Source organism: Halictus rubicundus, chromosome 9, assembly GCF_050948215.1.
Source record: "Halictus rubicundus isolate RS-2024b chromosome 9, iyHalRubi1_principal, whole genome shotgun sequence".
NCBI lineage: Eukaryota > Metazoa > Arthropoda > Insecta > Hymenoptera > Halictidae > Halictus > Halictus rubicundus.
The window spans coordinates 12,638,438-12,662,046 of record NC_135157.1 but is presented as its reverse complement, the minus strand read 5'-3'; the positions used below and the strand labels follow the sequence as shown (position 1 = coordinate 12,662,046).

General features: G+C 42.5%; 3 protein-coding genes across 4 annotated transcripts; 2 read left to right on the top strand and 1 right to left on the bottom strand.

Moving 5' to 3' along the window:
• Positions 1–713: 713 nt before the first annotated feature.
• Positions 714–8,104, top strand: LOC143357006 (uncharacterized). Its single transcript, XM_076793123.1, has 2 exons — positions 714–1,953; positions 7,177–8,104. Exons 1-2 carry the CDS (start codon positions 771–773, stop codon positions 7,431–7,433), a joined length of 1,440 nt encoding a protein of 479 aa, XP_076649238.1. The 5' UTR covers positions 714–770; the 3' UTR covers positions 7,434–8,104.
• A 3,751-nt stretch (positions 8,105–11,855) lies between these two features.
• Positions 11,856–17,200, top strand: LOC143356945 (importin-4). Its single transcript, XM_076793021.1, has 15 exons — positions 11,856–12,016; positions 12,391–12,477; positions 12,544–12,651; positions 12,720–12,872; positions 12,949–13,134; positions 13,208–13,499; positions 13,589–13,743; positions 13,817–14,414; positions 14,487–14,722; positions 14,790–14,992; positions 15,068–15,408; positions 15,487–15,662; positions 15,734–15,930; positions 16,031–16,341; positions 16,418–17,200. Exons 1-15 carry the CDS (start codon positions 11,963–11,965, stop codon positions 16,543–16,545), a joined length of 3,225 nt encoding a protein of 1,074 aa, XP_076649136.1. The 5' UTR covers positions 11,856–11,962; the 3' UTR covers positions 16,546–17,200.
• A 5,029-nt stretch (positions 17,201–22,229) lies between these two features.
• On the bottom strand, positions 22,230–23,565 carry LOC143357181 (uncharacterized). Of its 2 annotated transcripts, none has more exons than XR_013082782.1 (2): positions 23,041–23,308; positions 22,230–22,874 (listed from the first exon to the last, which is right to left on the bottom strand). XR_013082782.1 is itself a non-coding variant. In XM_076793466.1 (2 exons), the coding sequence occupies exons 1-2, from the start codon at positions 23,563–23,565 to the stop codon at positions 22,829–22,831; spliced, it is 348 nt and encodes a 115-aa protein (XP_076649581.1). In that variant the 3' UTR covers positions 22,230–22,828. The 2 variants fall into 2 exon arrangements, 1 of the variants encoding a protein (XP_076649581.1); XM_076793466.1 differs by having other exon boundaries at positions 23,264–23,565.
• Positions 23,566–23,609: the final 44 nt, after the last annotated feature.

The following is a 23,609-nucleotide window of genomic DNA, read 5'->3' as shown; positions in this document are numbered from 1 at the left end:
ACGAACCGGTCGTGGTCGCGATAAATCATCATGCTCGAAACGTCTCAATCAATCGGAACAATTGAATGAGCGCGGTCCGAAAAGCAATCCCGAAGATTCCGTAACAATGAGAACGAAGAGTTATGCAATCTTTTATCATCTCTTGTCCTCATTCTCGTCCTGGCAGTCCTTAGCCGGGCGTGACACGTAGCGCAGCACACGGTTCCCATTGGCGGGGTCTGTGAATCGGAGTCTGGTTCACGAGACGCCGACCAATGGGGATTCGGTTGCCGCCCATCACGCCCACCATGGACGAGGCTGCGTGGTGACGATGAAACACGCGTCATCGCGACGCGCCAAGCTTCCACTGCGTTCGAAGCGGATCCGTGGGACCAGTCATCCGAAAACACTTAGCGTCGCATCACAGCGCACGGTCCACGGCCGAGTCTAAATAATTGACCCCACCGTGCGGCTCCCGTGCAAACAATTTACACCGGGCACACCGTAAATAACGACCGCCGTTTCCTCGTCATTGTGATCGCAGGGAAAACGCGTGGCCGCCACGCGCGAGTCCTCCGATAAACACGCGCGGGCAGTTACACAATCGTGAATACCCTAGTTTGGATATCAGTGATAGAATTCATTGACCGGTGGAATTCAACGGGAGACCTCGTGGACCGGTTGCAGGTTGATCGTCGAGAGGGTTTCGGTTAATAATTGGTGAAGTGGACACGGCCGAGTTCGCAAAGGGTCCCAGAATGTCCATGGCAGCGTGACCAGGGGAAGACTCCATGGACCAGACAGTGATAGTCCCGTCGACACCTCGCGCCGCTGAGAACGCGAGGATCATCATGAAGAACGAGTCGGACGCAGCGTTGCACCTGCAGGACCAATCCCCGTTGACCCATCCGAACTCCTCCACGGTGCTACCGAGGACCAGTCTGTCGATCAGCAGCGGTTTGAGTCAGGACCAGAGCCTGGACTCGCTGATCTGTAATCCTTCAAGCACGGAACTGCCGAGGAAGCCTGGCGCGCGTCGCCAGGAGAAGCCGCCTTACTCCTACATCGCGCTGATCGTGATGGCGATCCAGTCGAGCCCCGGCAAGAGGCTGACCCTCTCGGAGATCTACTCCTTTCTGCAGCAACGGTTCCCGTTCTTCCGGGGAGCTTATCAAGGCTGGAAGAATTCGGTGCGCCACAACCTCAGCCTGAACGAGTGCTTCATCAAGCTGCCGAAGGGCCTGGGCAGACCAGGTAAAGGTCATTATTGGACGATCGACCCGTCGACGGAGTACATGTTCGAGGAAGGAGGCTTCCGGCGACGGCCGAGGGGTTTCCGTCGCAAGTGCCAGGCTCTGAAGCCTCAGTACCCTCAGTACTTCTCTGGAAGTGGACCGATGAGCGTCCAGGCGCCTGGTTACGAGAACCTGGCACCCACCAGCATGGATTATGCGAACGGCTACCAGAACCAGTACCAGAACTATCAGGAGTACGCGATGTACGCTCCTGGGACCGCGGTTTCCGCGGACTGGGCCTACCCCGAGGCTAGCTACAAGACACCGCCCATCGCTGAAGTGACCTACAAGACGACGGAAGTCACCTACAAGACCGGCGAACCGTCGGTGTACAGGAACGGAGAGATCGTCGCTTTCAAGAGCGAACCCGGTTATCCTAGAAGCCAGGACCAGCTGGCTTACAGGCCTGCCGAAGGATTCTCCGTGAAGGATCACCAGCAGCATCATTCGGACTCGGTTTACAAGGACAACGAGGCAATGATGGCCTACAAGTGCCAGTCTGTGGCGGCTTCTCAGACACCTGGACAGGACTATTACGTAGGTTACGGGCTCGGGGTCAACAATGCTGGCGGAAATGTCAATGCTGCCATTCAGGGGATCCCGGAAACAGGGAACAGCAGCCCCGCGGGGAATGTCAGCTCCTCGCATAGCGGTTGCCAGACACCTGTGACAGACAATGGTGAGTACCCTGTATTGTATCTACCTGTCTTTGAATTGTTCTCGCGGCGCGTCGTTGTCCACGGTTTACTGTAGGCGGGACTAGAGTTCAGCCCATGATCTAATAACATAGCCGTTGTCGCCGGAACTCCTTTTCTGTCTCGCTTGTTTGGCTGTTGCGCACTTTTAATAAGTCGGAATGCAAGTTCGTCCCTACAGGAAATCAAATATTGGAATTAGTTTGTATGTATTCTATTCTAAAGATAGGAGTCTTGTGAGAGAGCGAGCTTGATCAAGTATGATATTAAGTGTACGTGTACTGAAAAATTAAGATAAAATAGGTTTAATCAATTTTTTAGGTTTGGGCGGACAGCTCTCGTGAATTCTTCGGAGAATAAGAGAAATATCGGAAGATTTGTATTATAGAGGAATTAAATTACTTATGATTTAAGTTTATTTTGCAGTGTCCTTAAATTGTAGAGTGCAAGGGTTTTCTCAGGAGATTGAAACGTGTAATGCAGACAATATTAACTGGTTCTTGCTAAACGGATTATTCGAAACGAAGACTGGTGTCAGCGGTGTTTATATTATATATTTGTCCTTATAGCGCGAGTCGTCGTCGATCAGGTATTGCGTGGACGAAATACGAGGCGGCGACCGCGCGTCATAATATTGTTCGAGGATCGACACTTCTTCCTCGCGTACATGCGTGTTTGCATGGTAGCGCAAGGTGTTTCTTTTACAAAATTTTGCTCGAATCAGTTTTGCCGCTTCGTGGATCGATCGGTGTGAGAGTTATCGGGAACGTGACTCGGGCAACAGTCGGACGTCTCGTTAGCGAGAACAGACTTTCGCAGACGTCGGTCTGTCGCCGCGATTCACGGAGTCCACGTCGAGACGCCGAGGGCAACAATGACAATTCATGACTGTCGGGGGCCATCTGGAAAACCGGAGACGGTTTACGAGCACCGAGGCGCCGGATACCGAAACTGTCGGCCACTATTCACAAAGTGTCTCGATACGTTTCGCATTCACGCGATCCTTCATTCTTCCTCCGCTAACTTTTCCACTTCTTGCTGAATTATTTGAATTCGCGAAACATCTACCGTTCGTTTTGATTAATTTTTCTACGCTCGTTCCTCGAGTACGATAATACCGACTCATTTTCATTCGTCTAATTCGCAAAAACGTGTATCGTTCAATTGGAGTTGGATTTTATGAAATTCGTTGTGTTAGTACTGCTAGATTTTATTTAGCCATTGTTCATCCAGATAAATACAGAACCCTTTCGCCGCATCGAGAAAGTACTCTTCGCGCAGAACGACAGACACGAAATCACTATGGTTGACAGAACCTATTAGTCGGGGTGACATTCCTGTCACACCCCACGCGAGAAGTCGTAATTCGTAACTGGTAACCGAACACGTGTAACTCGGCGTGACACGGAACACCGACGCGTTCCCCATCAGATTAATTTAGCGTGGCGACCCTCGTTTCCACGGGGCGGCAATTAAACGCTCGTTAAACGACTTCCCGACATCGTGCGACGACATCGTTCTCGAATAATTTGTCTCAAACTTCGAATCCTCTCCTATCTATCTCACACGATTAAACTGCGAATCCGCAAAATAAAAATTGTCCGGATCGATTGCAAGAAACAGGAGTTAAACAGAGGTTAATTTCTTCCCTTAATGATTTTAGCGAGTTGAAAATATTTATGTATAAAAATGAACAGCACAAACGTTTCCAGTCTATTAACCCTTTGCACTCGGCGCTATTTTCATTCTAAAACTAAATTTTTTTTCCGTCTTGGAATATTTTCATTTTATTCGTACGAAACTAATCCGATTACCACATATAATAATTAAATGTTTAGTAATCTATTAAGTAGAAATTTTGTGATGTAACAAATATTTTGTAATATTTTTTGTAATTTCTTTGAAATAATGCCACAACAATTTCTAGTGGTGCATCAGAGTCACCACTCGAGTGCAAAGGGTTAATAATAATAGGATATAAATCCGCAGTCTAATAATCAGCCTAAATGGAAAGTTCTGGAGCGAAAACATCAACTACAGATCATAAAGCGGAGCCCTCGTTTATGAATGAACCGGATCCATGAATGCAACAACGTAATACTACGATCGCCGTGACGATAAACAAATGATCGAGAGGAACGAAAATACACGTTTTTTTGTATCGGTTACCGGTAGTCGCGTGCTAGTAAGTGAGGTCTCGAATCGCTTATCGCGTAAACATTTACAAGTGGCGTAAACAAGTTCGTTCTTTAATCTAAGTACATCGACCGTGCCACCTCAAACATTAGCCCGTTCGTTTATTAAACCTCTCCGCGGTACCAGCCTCGATCCGTGGATCCATGGATCCGGAGTAATTTCATAGGCAAAACAGAGATCATGCTCCGAGTTATTTATCAACGAGCTAGCAATTTGTTGTACGTCGATTTTCGAACTCTTGCAATTCTTAGAAATATTACGGTCTATCAGAAATAAATTCTTTTTGCGAGTAACACTTAATTATTGTTACTCGGTTCGAATATTTTTATTTGTTTACTCCCCTGTTTCTGTGGCTGAATATGTGTACCATTCGACTTTATAAACAAAGAAATTTTTGACAAAATTGACATTTTTCTTGCAATATTTTTAATCGTTGAGAAAATAAGAATCGACCTTCAGTATTAGTTTGTAAAACTGGAGGTGTGTAACAAATTCCTTTCTATTTACTTCACCAGATCAAGACTTGTTCCCCCACTCTAATTTCCCCTTCTACCGCGGTAATCCCCCATGCTTCCTCCACGGCCCGGTCACGTGACCGCGTTCCGTCCTTGTCGTGTCTGTGTCACAATGTCACGTGACTGACCCGGTACTGGCAGGGAGAGGGTAACTTTCTCCCCTCACTTCGTGCTCCCTCCCCTCATCTGGCGACACTGTTTCCACCAGACATCTGGAAACTAGATGGATGTAGATTAAATTTTACCATCTCACTACGTTTCTATTTACCGTTTCGCTATGAATATTAAATATAACTTAATTGTATGATTTCTTTTTTAAAGTACATTTTGAAGATCCACTTAAGGGTTGAAAAATCCGGTTGGATATCTTTCTAAAGGAAGCTTCGGTTCGCGACGGGGTTGTTCGGGCCTGTCGATCATAGATCCGTGGAACAGCACCTAACGAGAATGATTTCGACCGGATCGAGGGGCAAGTGTGCAACGACTGTCTGAAAACGGCGTCGTGTGTGGTCCGAATGGCAGTGCCGTCAGTCAAAATCTCCTCGCTGGCGTCTGCACACCCCTGCCAACCGATCCAGAAGTTCCTCGTGCGAATTTTTTTTCTCTTCCTCTCTGTTCTCCTCCCGTTCGTCTCTTTTTCTTGTTCGAACCGTTCGTCGGGCACCGGTCGAGAAACCGTCGACGGTGAAAGAACGGGGAAGAGCACACGGTACAACCAGAACGAATATCGTACGCGCCAACAACGATGCCATAGTCGCGAGTAGAGCGATCGCTCCAGAAATACATCACGAGACCTGTATAGAAAAAGAGAAAGAGGAAAATCCGGAGCCTACCGAGGAGGCGTCTGCAGATTGATCTCGTTTACACTTTGCTGGCTGAAACCGGTGAAGAGAGCCGGAAAAGGAGTGTCAGAGAGAGAACGAGAGAGGAGAGAGGGTGGATGGAAGGGTGCGTGGGTGTCAAAGTTGATTCCCATGTCGAATGCATCGTGTATCGGGGTGGAATTGCGAAAGAGTAGTCAATAGTTCTTCAGAAAAAAATTTCTAAAAATTCGTGCAGAAACGGCCTCGAAAATCGGAATACCGCCTGAAGACTGTAATAGGTCATTGGATTGGCCTTGACGTCAGACACAATATGTGGTCAAAAATACGTAGATATTTAAATAAATTCCGATGACAAGCTCCTACAAGCGATGCGAAGTAAAGAAATATATAATTCGTCCCGTAATAATTCAAATACGGTGAAAATAACATAACAGCTCATTGTGCATAGCCGTTTCGCTTCAAATGCGCTTTGTGCGAAGTAACAATATAATTGCATAAACTTTCCAGCCTACGTGCTCTCTGCGAACCTTGATCGCAAAGGAAGAATTCGAGAGAAAGCGTGTAATTTGACCAGAAATCTTCCTGGTGTATGGAACGTACAGAAGCTCTCTGTGTCTCGAACCGTCGAGTTTCGACTTTTCGTTTCGTTCACTCTGGTCCGGAATCGTTGAATCGAATCGTCGGACGGACAAAGTGGCCGTTTAGCGGCGTTGGAAATATTTATATTCTACGCGGACCGAAATCGTTTTCCACCGCTGTACATTTTTATCGAACAATGCGCGAACATCGTTAGAAAACCGAGCGATCGGTCGCCGGACAAGATGTTACAGAAAAACGAATTGGAGCGAGCAGAGGCAGACAGAAAAGAGAGAAAGAGAGTCGGACGCCGTCGAGACACGGGTGAAGTGGTCACTTGAGGAAGAAACTGCTCAAGAGAGCTGCCGGAGTTTCAGATTTATCGTACCTATACAAGGACCGATTTCGTATCGTGAGATACTCTTGCTTTTTCTTCTCTTTTCCCTGGGTCGCTTCCGCGCGTGTGGTCCACGGTGAAATTACAGAAAAATTTACCAGTTCAAGGACGGCCTACTTGAATCCGGCTACTTCGCATCGAGTAGAGCCTCCCCGATATTCGCGATGCGGTTCAAGTGTACAGAGATGCACTCGCCGAGAGCGTCTTTCCCAGAGAAAAGGAATTCTGAACTACGAAATGATGTAAAACTTTTTTAGAAAAATTAGGCAAGGAACTCTGCTCCAACTTTAATCTATTGAACCCATTTACTACTGCAGAATATGATTCCCCCGTCCTGAAGATTATCAAATTACTAAAGTAGGGTACTTGTTCCAGTAGTCACCCATCTTAAGCTATCACAACACTCGAACTACTGACCTTGTCAAAATGACGGATCTTTCCTTTCAGAAAGATTATAGGAACATTTTCTTGAGAAAATTCCCTTCTTTAATAATTTTGTGGAGTTGAAAATTACATATTTGTGTCTCTAGTCTCTTGCCGATTTTTCTCAAAAAATCCATAAAATCCTCAGTCCATTTATCAGAGAAGAATCAACCTTTTTCGCATGTTTGAGAACTCACCATAAGTCAACCCTACTAAAAATAAGAAGATCATTGCAGACCGTGCGAAGCTAATCGTGTTTGTTCCGTCCTGTTTCAGGGTTGAAGATGCAATGTTCAAATTCGAATTCGACCAGCTCCGGAGGTGGGCTGATCGACCGGAAGCCATCCTACTTCGGCCACCCCGCGGGATCGGTCACTCTGAGCTCGTTAGGCTCCCTGGGCTCGCTGAACCTAAGCAACATCGGCGGTTTGAGCATATCGAACATACCCGGCTCGGTCACCTCGAACATTCACCACGGGACGACGACACCCTCGTCGGCGATGTACTACGACCCGATCAAGCACACCATGTGAATACTTGTGTCGGTGTGCGAAACCGAACGGACGCAACGTACTATACTGAAAGCTAGTGTCGGACTTTCGGGGAATAGTGCGACGGAAGCAGTCCAGCTAGATTCGTCAGCTAGAAACACAAACCGGCTAACCATACACCAGCGTTTCTCCTTCTCGCGAGAATTCCGGTGGTTCCGGAAGAACGCTGGTCAGTGAGAAAGGATAGTTGTCGTTTTAGAAATTAGGCCCGTTCCCGATGAAATCTCGTCCGAGAATTCGAGCGCAGAGAATTATTAGCAGGCTGCAACCAAAGAAAAATCTGTGTTTTAGTTTACTCATTTTAATAAATTGATCATTGCGTAATTGATTAGCGTTAGGTCTGTTGATCTTTTAAATGAATTATCCGTTATTGTTTGTAATCCGATAAGCTACGGAAGAGTTACAGGCCTCTCGGGCGATGGGAAAATAGGGAAAAGTTAGTGAACAATAGTGACTGTTATCAAGGAATAACAATGATGAAACAAAACGTGTTTCTCGCGGGAAAATGCTGCTGTATGATTAGCTAATCACGAACCGATCTCTGCTATATGAAAGAAAGCGTGTATTATGTATAAGTTGTATAAAAGCGAACAGGAAAGAGACGATATCTTTTATTTATATTTATAGCGAACTATGAATGTTATTAATTTAAGTCGCCGCGAAATAGATACTGTAGTATTAAAACGTTCCTTGGTAAAAAACGAATGGGGCCTTGTTGCTTTAATAGTGTTCACATTATCCAACCTCTATTCACTCTCTATATACTGAGGTTTCTGCAAACGAATTGAAGTTCAACAGAAATTCCATTTCATTCTAAAACGAGATCTTTATTCTTATAATAGAGTCTAGATCGTTCGTCGAAGACAGTACATGCACATTCTCGGCACTTTCAGGCTTTTTCTGATGCGTTCGAAAAAAGGAAATAAAATAAAGGCTCCAGGACACCGGCAGCTCTAGATCCTCCGGCAGGAGGTTATAAAGAAGATAATACGGTCGTCAACGATGGCTACCGGGTTAGCGTTCCACAGATTTTCTATTGGAACAGCTTGTTGCCGGGTCTCGGTCATAAAAATGTACACGGCGCGCTGTTTGGGACACTCTTATTTGAGTAATATGGAGTTCCTTCGGGCCTTCTCCCCGATCACGTGTTCAAATAGTGTCGGCTCCTTTTTGGAGGGACTACTATACTCGCCTACTTATAAATCACGTGTCGCACCTTTTCGCGGAAACGACGATCCAATAATTGATCCTGTCACCTCCCGAAATAGTCGACGACACTCGATCCAGATCGCAATTCGAGCTCTGAAGCGATCCAGGAGTCATCGGATCGCTGTACTTTGCACAAGATACGACCGAGCTAACTATGGTCTTGATCAGAAAATTCTACAACCATGATTATTCACGGTATCCATCAGTTGCAATCTGTAGGAGCTAAATAAAAATTTATTTTCCTTATTAATCATTTTTGTATGTTAAAAATAGTATATCGACATTGTTACACTGTCTTTTGATCTTTTTACTGTTTTGGATTACACCAACTCGTATGCTGGTTGCACTCATGTTGCCGAATTTCATCTCAATTGCAAATGACGTTGCGTTACCTCTCGAATAATCGAACCTTTGTCCAATTTTATCGGTGCGGCGGTATCTACCAATAATTTCTTCGAATCGGTTCACGGAATCAAAAGCGGCACGATTGCTTATCTAATAAATTAGAGCGTGGTACGCGAGGTGGCAGATCGCATGTGGTATCGGCTTACACGAAGCAGATCCATCATCGACATTAATTTCACGTCCCGATTAAGCGCGCAACACGTACGACCAACATGCTAGATCTCACAACGGGATCGAAAAATTTTTTAATTAATTTACAGGCGATTATCTCGTATTTTTTAAAGTCATAGTTCAGGATTTTTCAATCGTGAATCAACAAGTCACCCTCGGAACGCGATCTAATGATTTCATTTTGGATTATTATGTAACAGAAGATTTCTGAGCTTCCTTTTGGTACAGCGCAATTATTGGAAAGCCTATTGAAAACGCTTCCGGTAGATAAAGCGTTAATATCAATTTAATAACACTTATCTAGTAACGCTAGATAATTTTCAAGTATTAACACAGTAATCACTTTCCATAAATTGAGCAAAGTTAAAGTTGCAATGTTTCGTTCGAATTAGAAAGTTACTGTGTTATGATGCATCTATAGTGGTTTAATTAAACGACATAATTAATGTTAACGTCTGGAAATGTTATCTAACAGCGTCAAAAATTGTGTTTATTGTATTTGGCCCGTGTTAACCGATTTTTGCCGGGTCTGATCAAGACCACGCGATCGAGATACTAAATTTGTACGAAAAGAGCCACTTCTGGCGCGAGTTGTCTGGAATGCACATAAACCAGACGACGAATATGCACGAGGTGCAAGAGGAGTCACTCAATGACGCCGTTGACAGGCTATCCGCTGTGCTTCATCGAGCCTGTGTTTCTGCGATATTTTTTCATCAGTTCCGCAGCTTTCAATCAATCGAACAGTACACCCTTATTTTGTCATCGTTGCAACAAAAGATTAGCAGAATATTGTTCAACAATGTACGTACGAAATTCAATTACTCCACTTACAGTATCTGTTTAGGTTCCCACAATGTCCGGTTTTCGTCGTCCGATTGAAGAATAAATGTTGACCGATTCCGGTGTTGAGTGTCATCAAAACTGCATACTAAAAAAGTAACATAATTAGCCGACCGGTCGCATGTGATATACAAAATTGAAAGAAACAGACGGAAATTTTAGGATATTGGAAATAGTAAAGATGTAAGCCTTGAATTATAAAGATTTGTAGAAAGAAATCGTCAGGTTTTGAAATACATGGTTTGAATTGCGCGCGGTTTTTACGTGTCGCTGTACCCGCTGCACGGCGCCACTATTGTAACGGTGACGATACGATTTCCCTCCATTCATTTCCCGCTCCCAAAAGACAACTTTGGAACGAATTAATGACAAAGAAATCTATAATAATCGTCCCTAATTTCCAGTTACGACATCTACTTTCCATACCAATCGGTATGACTGCACACTTGAATGTAGGAGACCGTCTGCACTTAACCTAATTACAAGTTCCAAACCGATCCTTGAACCGTAACATATAATGTAAACGAAGAAGTTCTTTAATTGAAACATTTACAAAATTATTTGAAACGAGTAGCGAGAGATGACGATGTTGACGAGATTAATTGAACGATCCCACGAGCTGTTATTCATGTATTTTTAAAGTAGGGTTCCAAAGAATCTGGAAGACCGCATTATTTCAAGACGATTTCGTATCGAAGCGTTCGCGAGAAAAGAGGGTGAACAAGACATGGGGAAAGGGAGACACGGGAGGAAGGAGTTTGCTCTAAAATAATAAACTGCTCGATGCGTTGCGGTACTAGACGAAGTCGGAACAAACGGTTCGCGCGATTTACACTGCGCAGACACGATGATAAAAAGCTCGGTCTTAAATTACCGTTATTAAAAAAGAAGCGATTGTTTAGAACGAATGACGTACGAACCCTCGTTATCTCTCCAACTGTGATCGTGTCGTGATCATATCGTTCACATTGACCGGACACGGTATTTAACATTTATACTTTTAGTATAACATGAAAGAAAATAACTTTGTATTTATCAATCTTTTCGATCGGACGTTGAACTATATTTATATCGCATGTATTCGTGTACGTACTGTTGTTGCTCGACGTATAGTAGTAAAATATTGTCCTAGCCGTTTGTTTTTAAGTATAAAACTGCTTAACTATAAAATTAATTACATTAAATAAGAGTTTCTTACCACTTTAATCCGATTAACCGCTTCCCTGGATCAACTACATGCGACTAGCACATTCTGCGCAAGCGCAGTACTTATAACGTCCGAGAACTATTTTGTGGTCGATTTGAATTGTTTCAAAATTTTGGTTAAACGTTTCTTTGATAATTAAAGGATTGGTGGTATCCCGATATTGCAAAACACAGTTACTAAACTGTTATTACGATAGTTGTGAAACGTTAGGTTAAGTAATAATTGATATAGTGAACATAATTAAATAATTTGCAATTTGCGAAAATTAGAATTCTCTACTCGGTCGGTAAAGTTGTGCTTCAAATGCCATCTACGTTACTCATACGTCGGCGTACAGTCACTTAAAAAATTTTCCCCGTTGGAGATAATGACATATGAGACATATGTTTAAGGAAAAGAAGAAGTTAGAGGCATTATGATATGTCTGGAATAGTTAAATTGCATCTTTCATATGTCATCGTTTTTTATAACTGTTTGGCACTATTTTGTAGAAGAAATAATTTATTACTCTAAAAAAAGTTCACTCTCTGTTTGTACGTTGTTTGGCACGCATGCGCACTCATCGTACGTCCAACGGGTCTATTTCTAATTGTCCGATCAGCGGCAGCGGAGTAGCGGCTACTTTGTGCAGAAATTCTTAAGAAATACATATCGTATCACTGATATTAAACCAATAATGGAGGAAATACTATCGAAGTTGCTTGTATCTGATAATGCGACGATACAACAGGTATGTGTAGAGAAATGTCAATTAGTAATAAAAGCAAATTTCGCGATGTTCGAAACACGTGTTCAACCCAGTTGATAACCATTTCAAATATTGTCGACATTATTTCATTAAATTTCTCTCGTAGATCGTATCAGCCAATCCTGTGATCTCCTTATATATCAAATCTATACAATACATGAAATACTCTATTTCCTTTTGCAATTATAACCTCATTCTTAGCAGCATTGATATATTAGTATGCATAGCATGTAGTCACTTCATTTAATAAGGACAGGCATCCGTTCCTATAATTACTATGTAGTTCTTCAAGGTTTCATATATCACCCAAGACCTTCACAATTTATGCAATAATATGTCGATATGATTCTCTTAAGGGAACTGCAGAACTTAAAGAAGCTTTTAAGAAACCAGAGAGTACACCTGCATTGTGTCAGCTGATCGTGTCATCGCAGAGTGTTGAGGTACATATTTTTATTACATATTATTTCTGTTATAAACTGTTTACAATAAGAAATTTGTATGTTTAGATACGACAATGTGCAGCTATATTGCTTCGGAAACGTTATGCCAAAGGAAAGCATTGGTTAAAATTACCACAACATATACGTAGGGAGTTTAAATCAATAATTTTACAAGTAAGGAGATATTACTTTAAAATGGATTTCGATTTTATCAGTATATCCTGTCTTTTATTATGTTCTAGGCATTAGTTAATGAACCAGAGAAGTTTGTTAAAAATGCTATTGCACAGTTAATAGGTGTAATTGTAAAACATGAACTGCCTAATAATGAATGGCCAGAAGTTTTACAGTTCACTCAACAATTAATTACTAGTGAAAATTTAATTGAAAAAGAGGTATAAAATGAGGTATACATAAAGCTCATAAAGTTTGTATCACATTTCGTTTCTGCATGATACAATTTTGTTATAGTTGGGAACCTATACGCTGTCGATTATGACAGAAATTGCGCCCGATGCGTACGAAACACACATTGGACCAATTATAGCTCTTCTGAATCAAACATTGAATAGTTTGCAAGATCTAGGACACCCTGTTGCACATTACGTCCTACGAATAATGCAAAATCTTGTTCCTTTAGTTCAAGATCAACAGATTGTGAGTCTCATGCAATTTAAAATTTAATCGAAAAGAAAATTAAGTTGCTTTAATAAGGAATTATGTTTAACAGGTGAATGCTTATCAGCAAATGATGCCCCAAATAATGGCCACAATTCAAGCTCTTACTTCTACTAATGAAGACAAAGCTATTGAATGTTTTGAGCTAATAGATGAACTATGTGAAAATGCAAATTCTGTGATAGCACCTCATGTCAAACTCCTTGTCAGTATGTGCCTTGCTATTGCTGGTAACAAGTCATTGGATAATGCTCTTAGAGTTAAAGCAGTCGTATCTATTGGCTGGCTAGCAAAAACAAAGAAAAAAGCCATGATAAAACATCATCTAGTGGAACCTATTATAGGTGAGTGACTCTTAAGAAATACAAAGTCTTCTATTTTCGTATACTAGTTAACTTGCAGCTACAATTATTGTGTATCTCTTCAATTTTAGATATGTTGTTCAATCTTATGTCGACACATACAAGCGCGGAAGAAGACGAAGATTATTTTAACGATAACGAAGACAATGAGCCTGTAACTTGTGCCGCTCAAGTTTTGAATTTACTTGCGCTTCATTTGCCGCCGGAAAAATTAATTCCTCAATTGGTACAGTTGGTAGCACTTGTAATAAGTTTTTCAGCACGACATTACTCCATTAATTTATTCTTTATCTTTATAGCTGCGATACATCGAACCTAGTCTACAAGGAACTGATGTGTATGCAAAGAAAGCATCGTATCTAGCAATGGCTGTATTAGCAGAGGGATGCTCGGTATATATCTGCTCTAAGTACCTTGAATTTTTCTTGCGTTGCACTTGTCAAGGAATTACCGATCCTACTCCCGTTGTCCGCAATGCTGCTTTCTTTGCTCTTGGACAGTTTTCGGAATATTTGCAACCAGAAATTTCGAAGTATTCCTCCGAGTTATTACCTGTATTATTTGAATATCTTAGTCAAATATGTGCTCACATTAAGCAAGAGAAGAAAGCACCACCGTCGATCGACCGCATGTTTTATGCGTTGGATATGTTTTGTGAAAATCTGAACGACAGTATTCTACCGTATTTGTCAACGTTTATGGAAAGACTTCTAGAAATTCTGAATGCTGACACTCCGATTCACGTTAGAACGCTCGCACTGAGCACTATCGCTTCAGTAGCCGTAGCCAGTAAAGAGCACATGTTGCCATACTTCGAAAGGGTCATGTCCATTTTGAACAGTTACCTTTTGGAAAAAGAAACAGACGATACCTTGTGTCTTCAAGTGCAAGCATTTGGTTCGTATGGTTAAAGGTACTCAACTTGTACGCAATGTTTAATACTGTTATGACTCATTAACGACATTGCAGCCACGCTGGCAGTGCTTGCGAATTCAATCGGCGAAACAAATTTCGCACCTTTGGCTGGTAGATGCCTTAATTTTGGAATCAGTCATCTAAAGGAGACGCAAGATCCAGATCTAAGAAAATCCACTTACAGCTTATTTGGTGCAATTAGTTCTATAATGAAGAAAGAGATGGCGTCTGCTTTGCCAGAAATTGTTGAAAAGATAATATTAAGTATGCAGAGTTCGGAAGGCATAGTGGTATGTTAATTCAAAAGAAGTACAAACTGCGAAAAATCAGTTTATAGGTATGTTGTTCGATTTTTAGCCCCACTTTAAGGAAGACGAGAGTTCTGCTTTTGCGGTTTACGAGGATCTTATTGAAAGTGAAAACGAAAGCGAGGAAGATATTGAGAACACCGATGACGAAGACGATGACGATGACATTGCAGGTTACAATGTTGAAAATGCATACATCGATGAGAAGGAGGAAGCGATTTTGGCGTTAAAAGACATCGCTGAAAATACGGAGTAAAACATTTGTATTAATGACCATTAATTTTAAACGATTGTCACGCGATTTTACATTTGTCATTATTACTCTAGAGAAGCCTTCCTGCCGTATCTTCAGACAGCTTTCGAGGAAACATTTAAATTAATCAATTATCCTCAAGAAGATATCCGAAAAGCTGCCACTGATGGTCTTTTACAGTTTTGTATTAATTTTTCAAAAATTAACACGAACGAAGGAAAGGAAGCATTGTTGAAAGCTCTCTCTCTGTATATACCAAAATTGTCAGAATTAATACGGCTAGATGAAGAGCGAAGTGTAGCAATTCGTGGCTTGGAAACATGCGCCGAATTATTAAAGGAAATAAAGACAGATGTTTTTACCGGTGAGGGGCACAAGGAAGCTATAATGAATTGTATTCTGGATGTTATGTTAGGTTAGTATTTCATTCAAATTGATTATCTTCTCAAAAATTCGGCGATGTTTTACATGTCTGAAAGTTCAATCGTTCCAGGCCAGACTCAATGTCAGGATCAGGAGGATTTAGAAGACGACGAGACTGAAGCTGAGCAAGATAAATTATTATTCGAATGTGCGGGCGACGTATTGGTCAATTTAGGAGAATTAATGCCTCCAGAAGAGTTCTCACTTTTCTTCCAAAGGGTGCTTCCAAAACTTTTAGAAAGACTGGTATGATTCTACCTTTGCCGAGTATAAGCATAGTTATATCTTAATTGATTAATTAATTGTTTCGAAAAAAGAACAAATCAGAAGCGGAGAAATCGTTCGTGGTGGGGACCATCGCACAGTGTTTTTCAAGACTTAAACACACTGCCTCTGTAAATCAATTCCTTCCTATGTTATTAAGACTCGCAGACGACCCCGGGGATGAAGTACGGAATAATGCGATTTACGGAATCGGTGAACTCGTGTTGCATGCTAAAGAGGCTGTGTTCCCGTATCCTTTTAATGTGCCGCGTCAAAAATTGTCTCGACCATGTGAACCGGTCTATCAAAAAATCGAGATATTGGAATATTTCTTAGCAATAGTTTCGCAGACATTACACCGACATTTTGTCAGTCCTCTCCAATGCGCTTGGCAAAGAAACTCATGCGGGTGCCCGCGACAATACAGTCGGTGCGATTGCGCGACTCATCATCACCAATTATTGGAGTCTGCCTCTGGACCAAGTGTTCCCAGTTTTTGTTAAACAGCTGCCGTTGAAGGAAGATTTCGAGGAAAATAAGGCAGTCTTTGGGAGCATACTAACGTTGTATCAAGCTGGCCATTCCATTTTAAAACCGCACATGCAGACGTTGCTGAAGTTGGCGGTGAATGTATTATACGAGGAAAGCGCCACCGATGAAGGTTTGTTTCGTTATATTTCCTATTGCATTATGAGATGATAATAAGCACCCTCACGCCTTTACACTTTTCTGTGCAGAGGCGATGAATTTAGTCCTAGAATTCATCAAATCGGCACAACGAGACTTTCCAAACGAATGGAGTGCCATGTACGCCGAGCTTCCGGCAGAGGTCACGACGAAAGTTCAACAGATGATATATTTCTGATAGGTATATTAAGTTATATGCAACGTGCTAGGGTTACTCCCATCAATTGAATCGTTTATAATGTATGCATACATACATTTTCTCTATTGAATATTCACCAAGAAATCATGGAATCGAACCTTCAATAAGTGCAATTCAGTTAAATGAACAATGAAGTGGAACATCATACTCCATTCGATTTTTTTTTTTTGTAGTTGTAACCTTAGGTAGTAAGATTTCTCGCAGACAGAAGCATCAATTCCTTCTATAGAGATATATGTATGTATACATACCGATTGAGCTGTTTATATTAAATTCTAGTCTGTTGATTGGTTTCTTTCTTTCCTCATTTCCATTTCGGAAAAATTTGGTGAAATACTCATTGTGTAGTTAAATTGTTTTAACCAATGAAATTGGTTATATTAAGTTATTCCGAATGAATCACGTAGAGCGATGATTATTTTATCCTAATGATTACGTACACACACACATACACACACTTTACAAAATGGCGATAAATATATTGTTATTATAGAGCAGACATTTCAGTGGCCTGTCTCGCGGTTGTTTGTAATTGAAAATGCTCGGCGTATCATGGAGCTTTTCATGTATACATTGAACATAAACTGTACCATTTGAAGAAATAAAAGTGTTGCACTATATCCCTTTTATAAAACTGCGCGTGTATCTTTCTTATCTTCGAAATTGCATCGCTAAAAATACCTACGCAAACAAAGTTGCACACAACTTTATCACGACAGAGGCGGGTTCGGGTATCACCAAACAATGGTATCGTTGTTCTGAATCATCGATGGAAAATACGAAAATATTCGTGTTTATTGTTCGACCGATTTTTTAGCAAAACGATTAGCGAAGCAAAAGATATGTTTATTATAAAGAAATCTGTGAGTTTCTTGCCAGACTTGAGTACAGACGTTTTTTAATTAGTTGACGTTAATCAATTAGCGGATAGAAAAAGACGGGAATTATGTTCGACAACTCGTCTAAAAACAGAGTTCTACTGTAACTAACAAAATACTTTTATTCGCAATCGGTAAGAACTTGAGTATGTCGCCGTTCGAACAGCAACGTTAAAAACGAGAGTAACAGAACATCGAGCTTGCCGCGACAGTATCGATATATTATCTGGAAATATAAGATAACTCATCGATCCATCGTGTGTCCGATGACCTGTCGAAATACTGATCGTCTTACCTAAACGTGTCCAATCTCGACAGTGACCATCGCGCACGTCGGCGTTCCACGTTCGTATGACAATTACAGAATCATTTCTACATACAACTATAAACAGCGTGGGCAAATTTAACGAGTTCGAAAAAATCGAGAAACATTTTATTCCCCGGAAAAGAGCGAGTTCGTTTATCATCGGCAAAGCAAATCGACTAGTGAAAATCTCCGGCGAGATACTGAAGAAAACCAAGCCACCGATGCATGACGTCATCGCGTTCGAAAACGATCGGTCGGAAGAGATCCAGCACGTGTCAACGGTTACGAGTCCGAGGAACAAGGGTCCGACTCTGACATTGATGTCCGGTAACATGAGTACGATCACGTGGACAGGTTTTATGGACGTCGCACGTTTACGCGGTCGTTACATACGCAAAAAAGCACGGGATTACCTTAAAGCGTTAAGTTAAAGAAGCGTGCGTGCGTGCACCGTGTACCGACGCGAGGTGAAAGAGGTTCGGCCGTGGCCAACCGATGCGACTCGGTCGACGACGAAACGGACTGTAAAACGAAAGGACGCCTATGCGTTCGTATCGGGGTTCGAGTGCGATGCGCGGTTCCTACGAAGCGTGCAACACGTTCGGAGAAAGTGTTCACCGTGCCTGTACACCGTCCCGATGAGTTCCACGACCAGATGATCCTGACCGTTTTCGTGAACCGACGACGGCTGATGCAAACCTGTCGATCGACGACCTTCCGATAGCGAGACGACGGAAGTCATAAACCGTCCCCGAGGTTCTTTTCGTGCCATTGAGCCGGGTGAGTTAGTCATCGACGATCCGAGCGTGTGTGTACCCACAGCCACAAGCATCACACGTACCTACCTACACGGTGTATCGAAATTCCATTACGTTGCTTTTCCGACCGTGCTATACCATTTAAGAGCAACCGTTTCACGAGCATTGCTTCTGCAGCTCGACCGGCTGCGAACCAGAATTTTCGTGAGCTGTGAAATGACAAGAATGGTCGGTACATTCGTTACACAATTACGAATAGTTACTTCGGTACAGCGGTGACGAAAGCCGGCGGGAATTATCGGAACCGGACGTTTCGAAATTCGAGCGTCGATTTGCGGAAACTTCGATTCCGTCGAAGCGCGGAGAGTACTAAATCCTCGATCGATAATTTCGTAGATAGATTCATAGAGGAGCGGAGTTGTGTCAAAGGGCAGGACGTCGTGGGAATTTTGAATTTGTCGGTTACAAGTGACGGAACGAGGATTTCGTAATCGCACGGTGTTTCGTGGGAATTGATGAACGTTATCGGTGGGCAAAGTATACACACCGTAGACACGGGGGAACGTGCTGAGACGGTTAACAGGTCTCGAGGGTCTTGCCTCGGGGAGCGGCCAAATTTTCGGACACCCTATACGTGCACGCATATCGTGTGCTTGATGCTGGCGCGCGTCCTTGGGATCTCCACCATGACTCGAATCGAAAAGGAGCCGTAGGTGTACGACCGATGTCCGTGGCTCGGTTGTTACCTGTCGAGCTTACCATGCTTCATGGAGATATCGCTAGTGGAAAGTTTCGTCAGACGAAAGTGGTTTATTGCGCGCGACCATTCACTGCGGTTAAATCGTCCGGCCCGCCGACCAATTGTCCGAGCAACGTGTCTGCATAGTGGAAACACAGCACCATCGTGCGCGCTATATCGCGGTCAGTTTTGGCGGAAAATACAAACCGGACGGAGGGTGTCGTCTTCTCTGATTCGGGTGAGTGAGTTATTTACCTCGTTCGACAAATCTACACTATTTGCTAACCTAGCGGCCACTATCGAAAGTTACACCGGTATCCAAAGGACAGTTTTAAATTGACACTTTTCTGCGTGTACGCGTCGAGTGTCTTGTTCCAGATAATGATTACAATTGTCACGTTCGATTAATCGATTTCTTTGAAGAATCTCTTCAGACTTTGCGATAGACGTTCTCTAATCGATAGAATGGTCGAGCAAACTAGCAAGAAGTATTTTTAGTATCGATTTCAGTGGAAAACAATGTGTAATATCGGTAATTGTGATTTTCCAATTTTTGGTAGTTGTTTTGAACACACCGGTAGAAATTCTCGCCGCCATAATTGATTTTTTAAGGCGGCGTTCGTGAGTCATATTTCTCAAATTAAACGTCAGGTTGCTCATTATTTAAACCACTTTCGGTGAATAACCATAATGCGAAATTAATGATTCTTTTGCATGATTGGTTCAAGTTCTGCGTTATTACACCGTCTCGAGAATCAGTTTACAAATACAAGGCTTCCTCCAGGTTTTCCCGTTTTGCCATTAAATTAACGATCGGCTCTCGGCTGACCCAGTATCGTAACAGTTTTTTGTCACGGTATAAATGTACGTTGAGAGACACACTGGTTATTTTTTTCCCTCGTAAATTGCCCGCGCTATACGACCGATTGCGTGTTGAACCGGTTGCTCGATTATTTGGTCGTTAATCCGGCGGCACGATTATCGGCCGGTCGTCGCGCGTCGGTGCTCCTGTCAAAATTTTGATCGAGACAGAGATAATTAGCGGATCGCGTTTATTTCGGTACATATATGATCCTATCGTACCGATCTGTCTAACTAAAAACGATTTTACTTGATTTACCGGGCGATTAATCGGCTCTTGCGCGAAGTCAATTCAAAATCATGCCAGCGCCCCTATGCGAAATTATTTATGTCATTGCGCAGGCGCAATGATTGGGGGATGACGCACTGGTGACCTTGAACTACCGATATAATTTCGCTTCGGGTTCAACCCGCGGACATCATTTATTGTTAGCCACAAATTTCCATTTTTCTCTTTTCCTTCCCGTGTTTAGAAATTTTTAAAAATTAATTTAGTTTCTTATTTTTAAATTTAGAAAATTTTTTTTATAAATGACAAAAATAAACGCCTACATCAATTCGGATAAAAGTATCGTATAAATACTCGCAAGATACAGATCAAAAAAGCAGGAAGATCAAATTTTTATTACCCAATAAAATATGATGGAGTATAAAAAAGGCATCGACTACTGTGACAAACAGTAAAACAGTGGTAAACAGTTGTTAACACTAAACCTACCACGTTGACCTACCAAAATGACCGGTTTTTTATTTTACAATTATTCAAACTATAAAAATTCACATGTGGAAAATAGTGAAATCTTTGTCCAAGCATTTATTGTATTGAAAATTATGGACAATCTCAATAAATTTAGAGTTGCCATTTTTATAAGGCAATGTTTACCAGATATCGTTAATGCTTGGTAGGTTTAGTGTTAAAATGATCCGGAAGGATTGTAAGTGTTCGCGACGTAGCTTGCATGTGAAGCTGCTAATGCAGGATGTGATTAAGATTCGACGATTAAAAGACTGACAGCGTAGTGGGAGGCCACTGCATTTTTAAGTCACGCGACGATCATTATTTTCGTCACGTCGATGGATAAGTGGGCTGTAACAACACGGTGGATTTTATGTAAATCGCTACGGCGATTATTGGTATTTTGTTTTTTGGCATGCGAATTTTTTCACGCGGTTATATGACGGTAAAGCGCCACGTCGGTCCCTGGGGACCGACATCGAACTTTTCGTTCACACAACGCGTCCATCAACTCGGAGAGGTGACCTCTGTTTACATACAAACTTGCGGTTACCCGCAGCGTGAACAGAAAGTCCATAGATACAAGCTCAGCGCTTAACGCGTTAAATTCGGGTCGTCCTTCAATTGGAATTTTCAACCCTGTACTTAAATATTTTTCCCAATATTTGTCCGAAACTTCGAAATTCTAAAAATGCAGAAACAAATTTGTTGCACCACAAATACACCGAACATGAAGAACGAAATCACGTGGAAACCAGACACGTTTACGGCATAGATACCTGAGCAATCTCACTTCGATTGACAAGGGACAATTCATGGATGCACACATTACTTCCGGTTGCGCGGAGTATTCATCCGTGACTGGTTGGCCACAATGATCAGGCGATTGCCCATAAAATGTCACTTTCACACTCGGTGGGAATGACGGGGGCACCTATTGAGATACTTTTTCATTTTCCACCAAATGTCACAAGTAACGACAAATATCACGAGCTCCCTTTTTATCGAATAATGTTCTGAAATTCTTTCAAAGCATGTCACAAATGAAATTTGCAAAATTGAACTCCAATTGTAAAATTTCGTTGATAAAGAAGTAAGAATTTATGATAAAAATGAGTGGGTGCGCTTTAAAGCAGGAGATTGATTAAAAGAAGTTATTAACACTAGGTTTACGGGACCCGTCGAAATGACGGGTTCTAATATTTTGAATTTACGATTATTGAGATTGTGAAGATCCATCTACGTGGAATTACTCAACAAACTTATTCCCTTAGGTATATATTATTTAAAAAATGGTTGAAAACTTGGATAGACACATTCTTCTTATTTTTATAAAGTAATGTAAAATACTCACTTTTAATGCTCCGTAAACCTAGTGTTAAAGGAGGAAGGTTTGGCTGCTGTTCATTGTTCATTCTGCATAAAAGTCCGCAGTCTAGGGTATCGAGCAAATCTAGTAAACCTAACAGTATCAGAACAGCTCTAGAGCAGAGTCGGAGCAGCCTAATTAATTAAGATTAAGTAGAACCTGCTTTTAATCGTCGTTAGCTCAAGTATCGGGAAGAACGGAGGGTCAGTGACCAAGTAGCGGTCACGTGCCCGTTCGCCGGACAATTTGTCACGAAAAGTATCATGTCTCGCTCGGAGAAGCGTGTTGAGATTCCTATCAGTCGCTTGCCCCTTGTACAAAACTTGAGTCACGGTCAGGCGATCAAGATCTCAATGCCAAGAAGCGAACAGCGAGCGAGCCGTGGATCAAGATCGGGAATGAATCACAATTCGAAACGGGTAATCCTCGATGGAGCTGAACTCTGCCCGACATGCTCGACGCAGAAAGAAATCATCGTCCGACACTAGGGAACAGGTTTTCGGCGGAGATGCATCGCGAATCCGACGGAGAAAGTCATCCGCCATAATAAGGGGTTCCGTTAAACCAGCTGCCGCGTTTCTTTGAACAATTTGTCCAGCGCGCCTCTTGCTCGTTCAGTTGCAATACTTGGTCTCCGGGATTTGTGACAAAAATGGGTACCTGTAATTTGAAACAGGAAGATTTAAGAAATTGTAGAGTGTCAATGCATTACATCCAACCTATACAAATTATTAAGTCCATAGAGACATTCCAAGTGGCTCCTGTATCCTGCAGTGAATGCAGACAAATTTGCACGAAGACTCTAGTTATTACCGATGTTAATTACCTAGAATTTGTAAGCTGGATGTAACGTGGACAGCTGAAATTCGGCAGCTCTCCATTCACTCCCACCGCAGCTGCATTGAACAAATGACTAAACTCCTGGTATCAGCGAGGTATACTGATCAACAGAAACGAACCTCTCCAATTACATTATCAGATCTCCGTAGTAATTCTAATAACTAATCCTTATCTCTTTATCACGCCACACTTTCTACAATCGCACCCACCCCGACTCGCAGCAGGAGAGCTTAGAACCGCTTTTGCTTGCAGTGGCGGCCGATCCTCGAGTCCCAGCACGCTGACCGGCAACGTCGTCGTTCGAGGAGGATCCTGTCGCGTGAATGGACCGATCCGGACGGGTTCGAGGCCACGGTGGAGAAGCTGAAGCGCAACAGGCGTCGTAAGGCGGCGAGCGAGTCGCCGGGAGCTTTCGTGGTCGGAAAAGCGCGCGATTTTCGCGGCTGAAGGGTTTCGAGTGCAGCGCGGACAGACGAAGGAAAGGGGGACAGCGTGATCTAGAGTGGCCCATTTCCCTTATCACGATAAAGCGGTGCTCTAACGGTAGTGCCGCTT

What these genes read in the sequence shown, in the direction of transcription:
- LOC143357006 (XM_076793123.1), top strand. Translation starts at nt 771, where the DNA reads ATGGACCAGACAGTGATAGTCCCGTCGACACCTCGCGCCGCTGAGAAC. An exon ending in GACACCTGTGACAGACAATG is followed by an intron (nt 1,954 to 7,176) that starts GTGAGTACCCTG and finishes GTCCTGTTTCAG; the next exon opens with GGTTGAAGATGCAATGTTCA.
- LOC143356945 (XM_076793021.1), top strand. Translation starts at nt 11,963, where the DNA reads ATGGAGGAAATACTATCGAAGTTGCTTGTATCTGATAATGCGACGATA. An exon ending in AAAATTTAATTGAAAAAGAG is followed by an intron (nt 12,873 to 12,948) that starts GTATAAAATGAG and finishes ATTTTGTTATAG; the next exon opens with TTGGGAACCTATACGCTGTC. An exon ending in AGAGTTCGGAAGGCATAGTG is followed by an intron (nt 14,723 to 14,789) that starts GTATGTTAATTC and finishes TTCGATTTTTAG; the next exon opens with CCCCACTTTAAGGAAGACGA.
- LOC143357181 (XM_076793466.1), bottom strand. Translation starts at nt 23,565, where the DNA reads ATGGGCCACTCTAGATCACGCTGTCCCCCTTTCCTTCGTCTGTCCGCG. An exon ending in CTCTCCTGCTGCGAGTCGGG is followed by an intron (nt 22,875 to 23,263) that starts GTGGGTGCGATT and finishes TTCAAATTACAG; the next exon opens with GTACCCATTTTTGTCACAAA.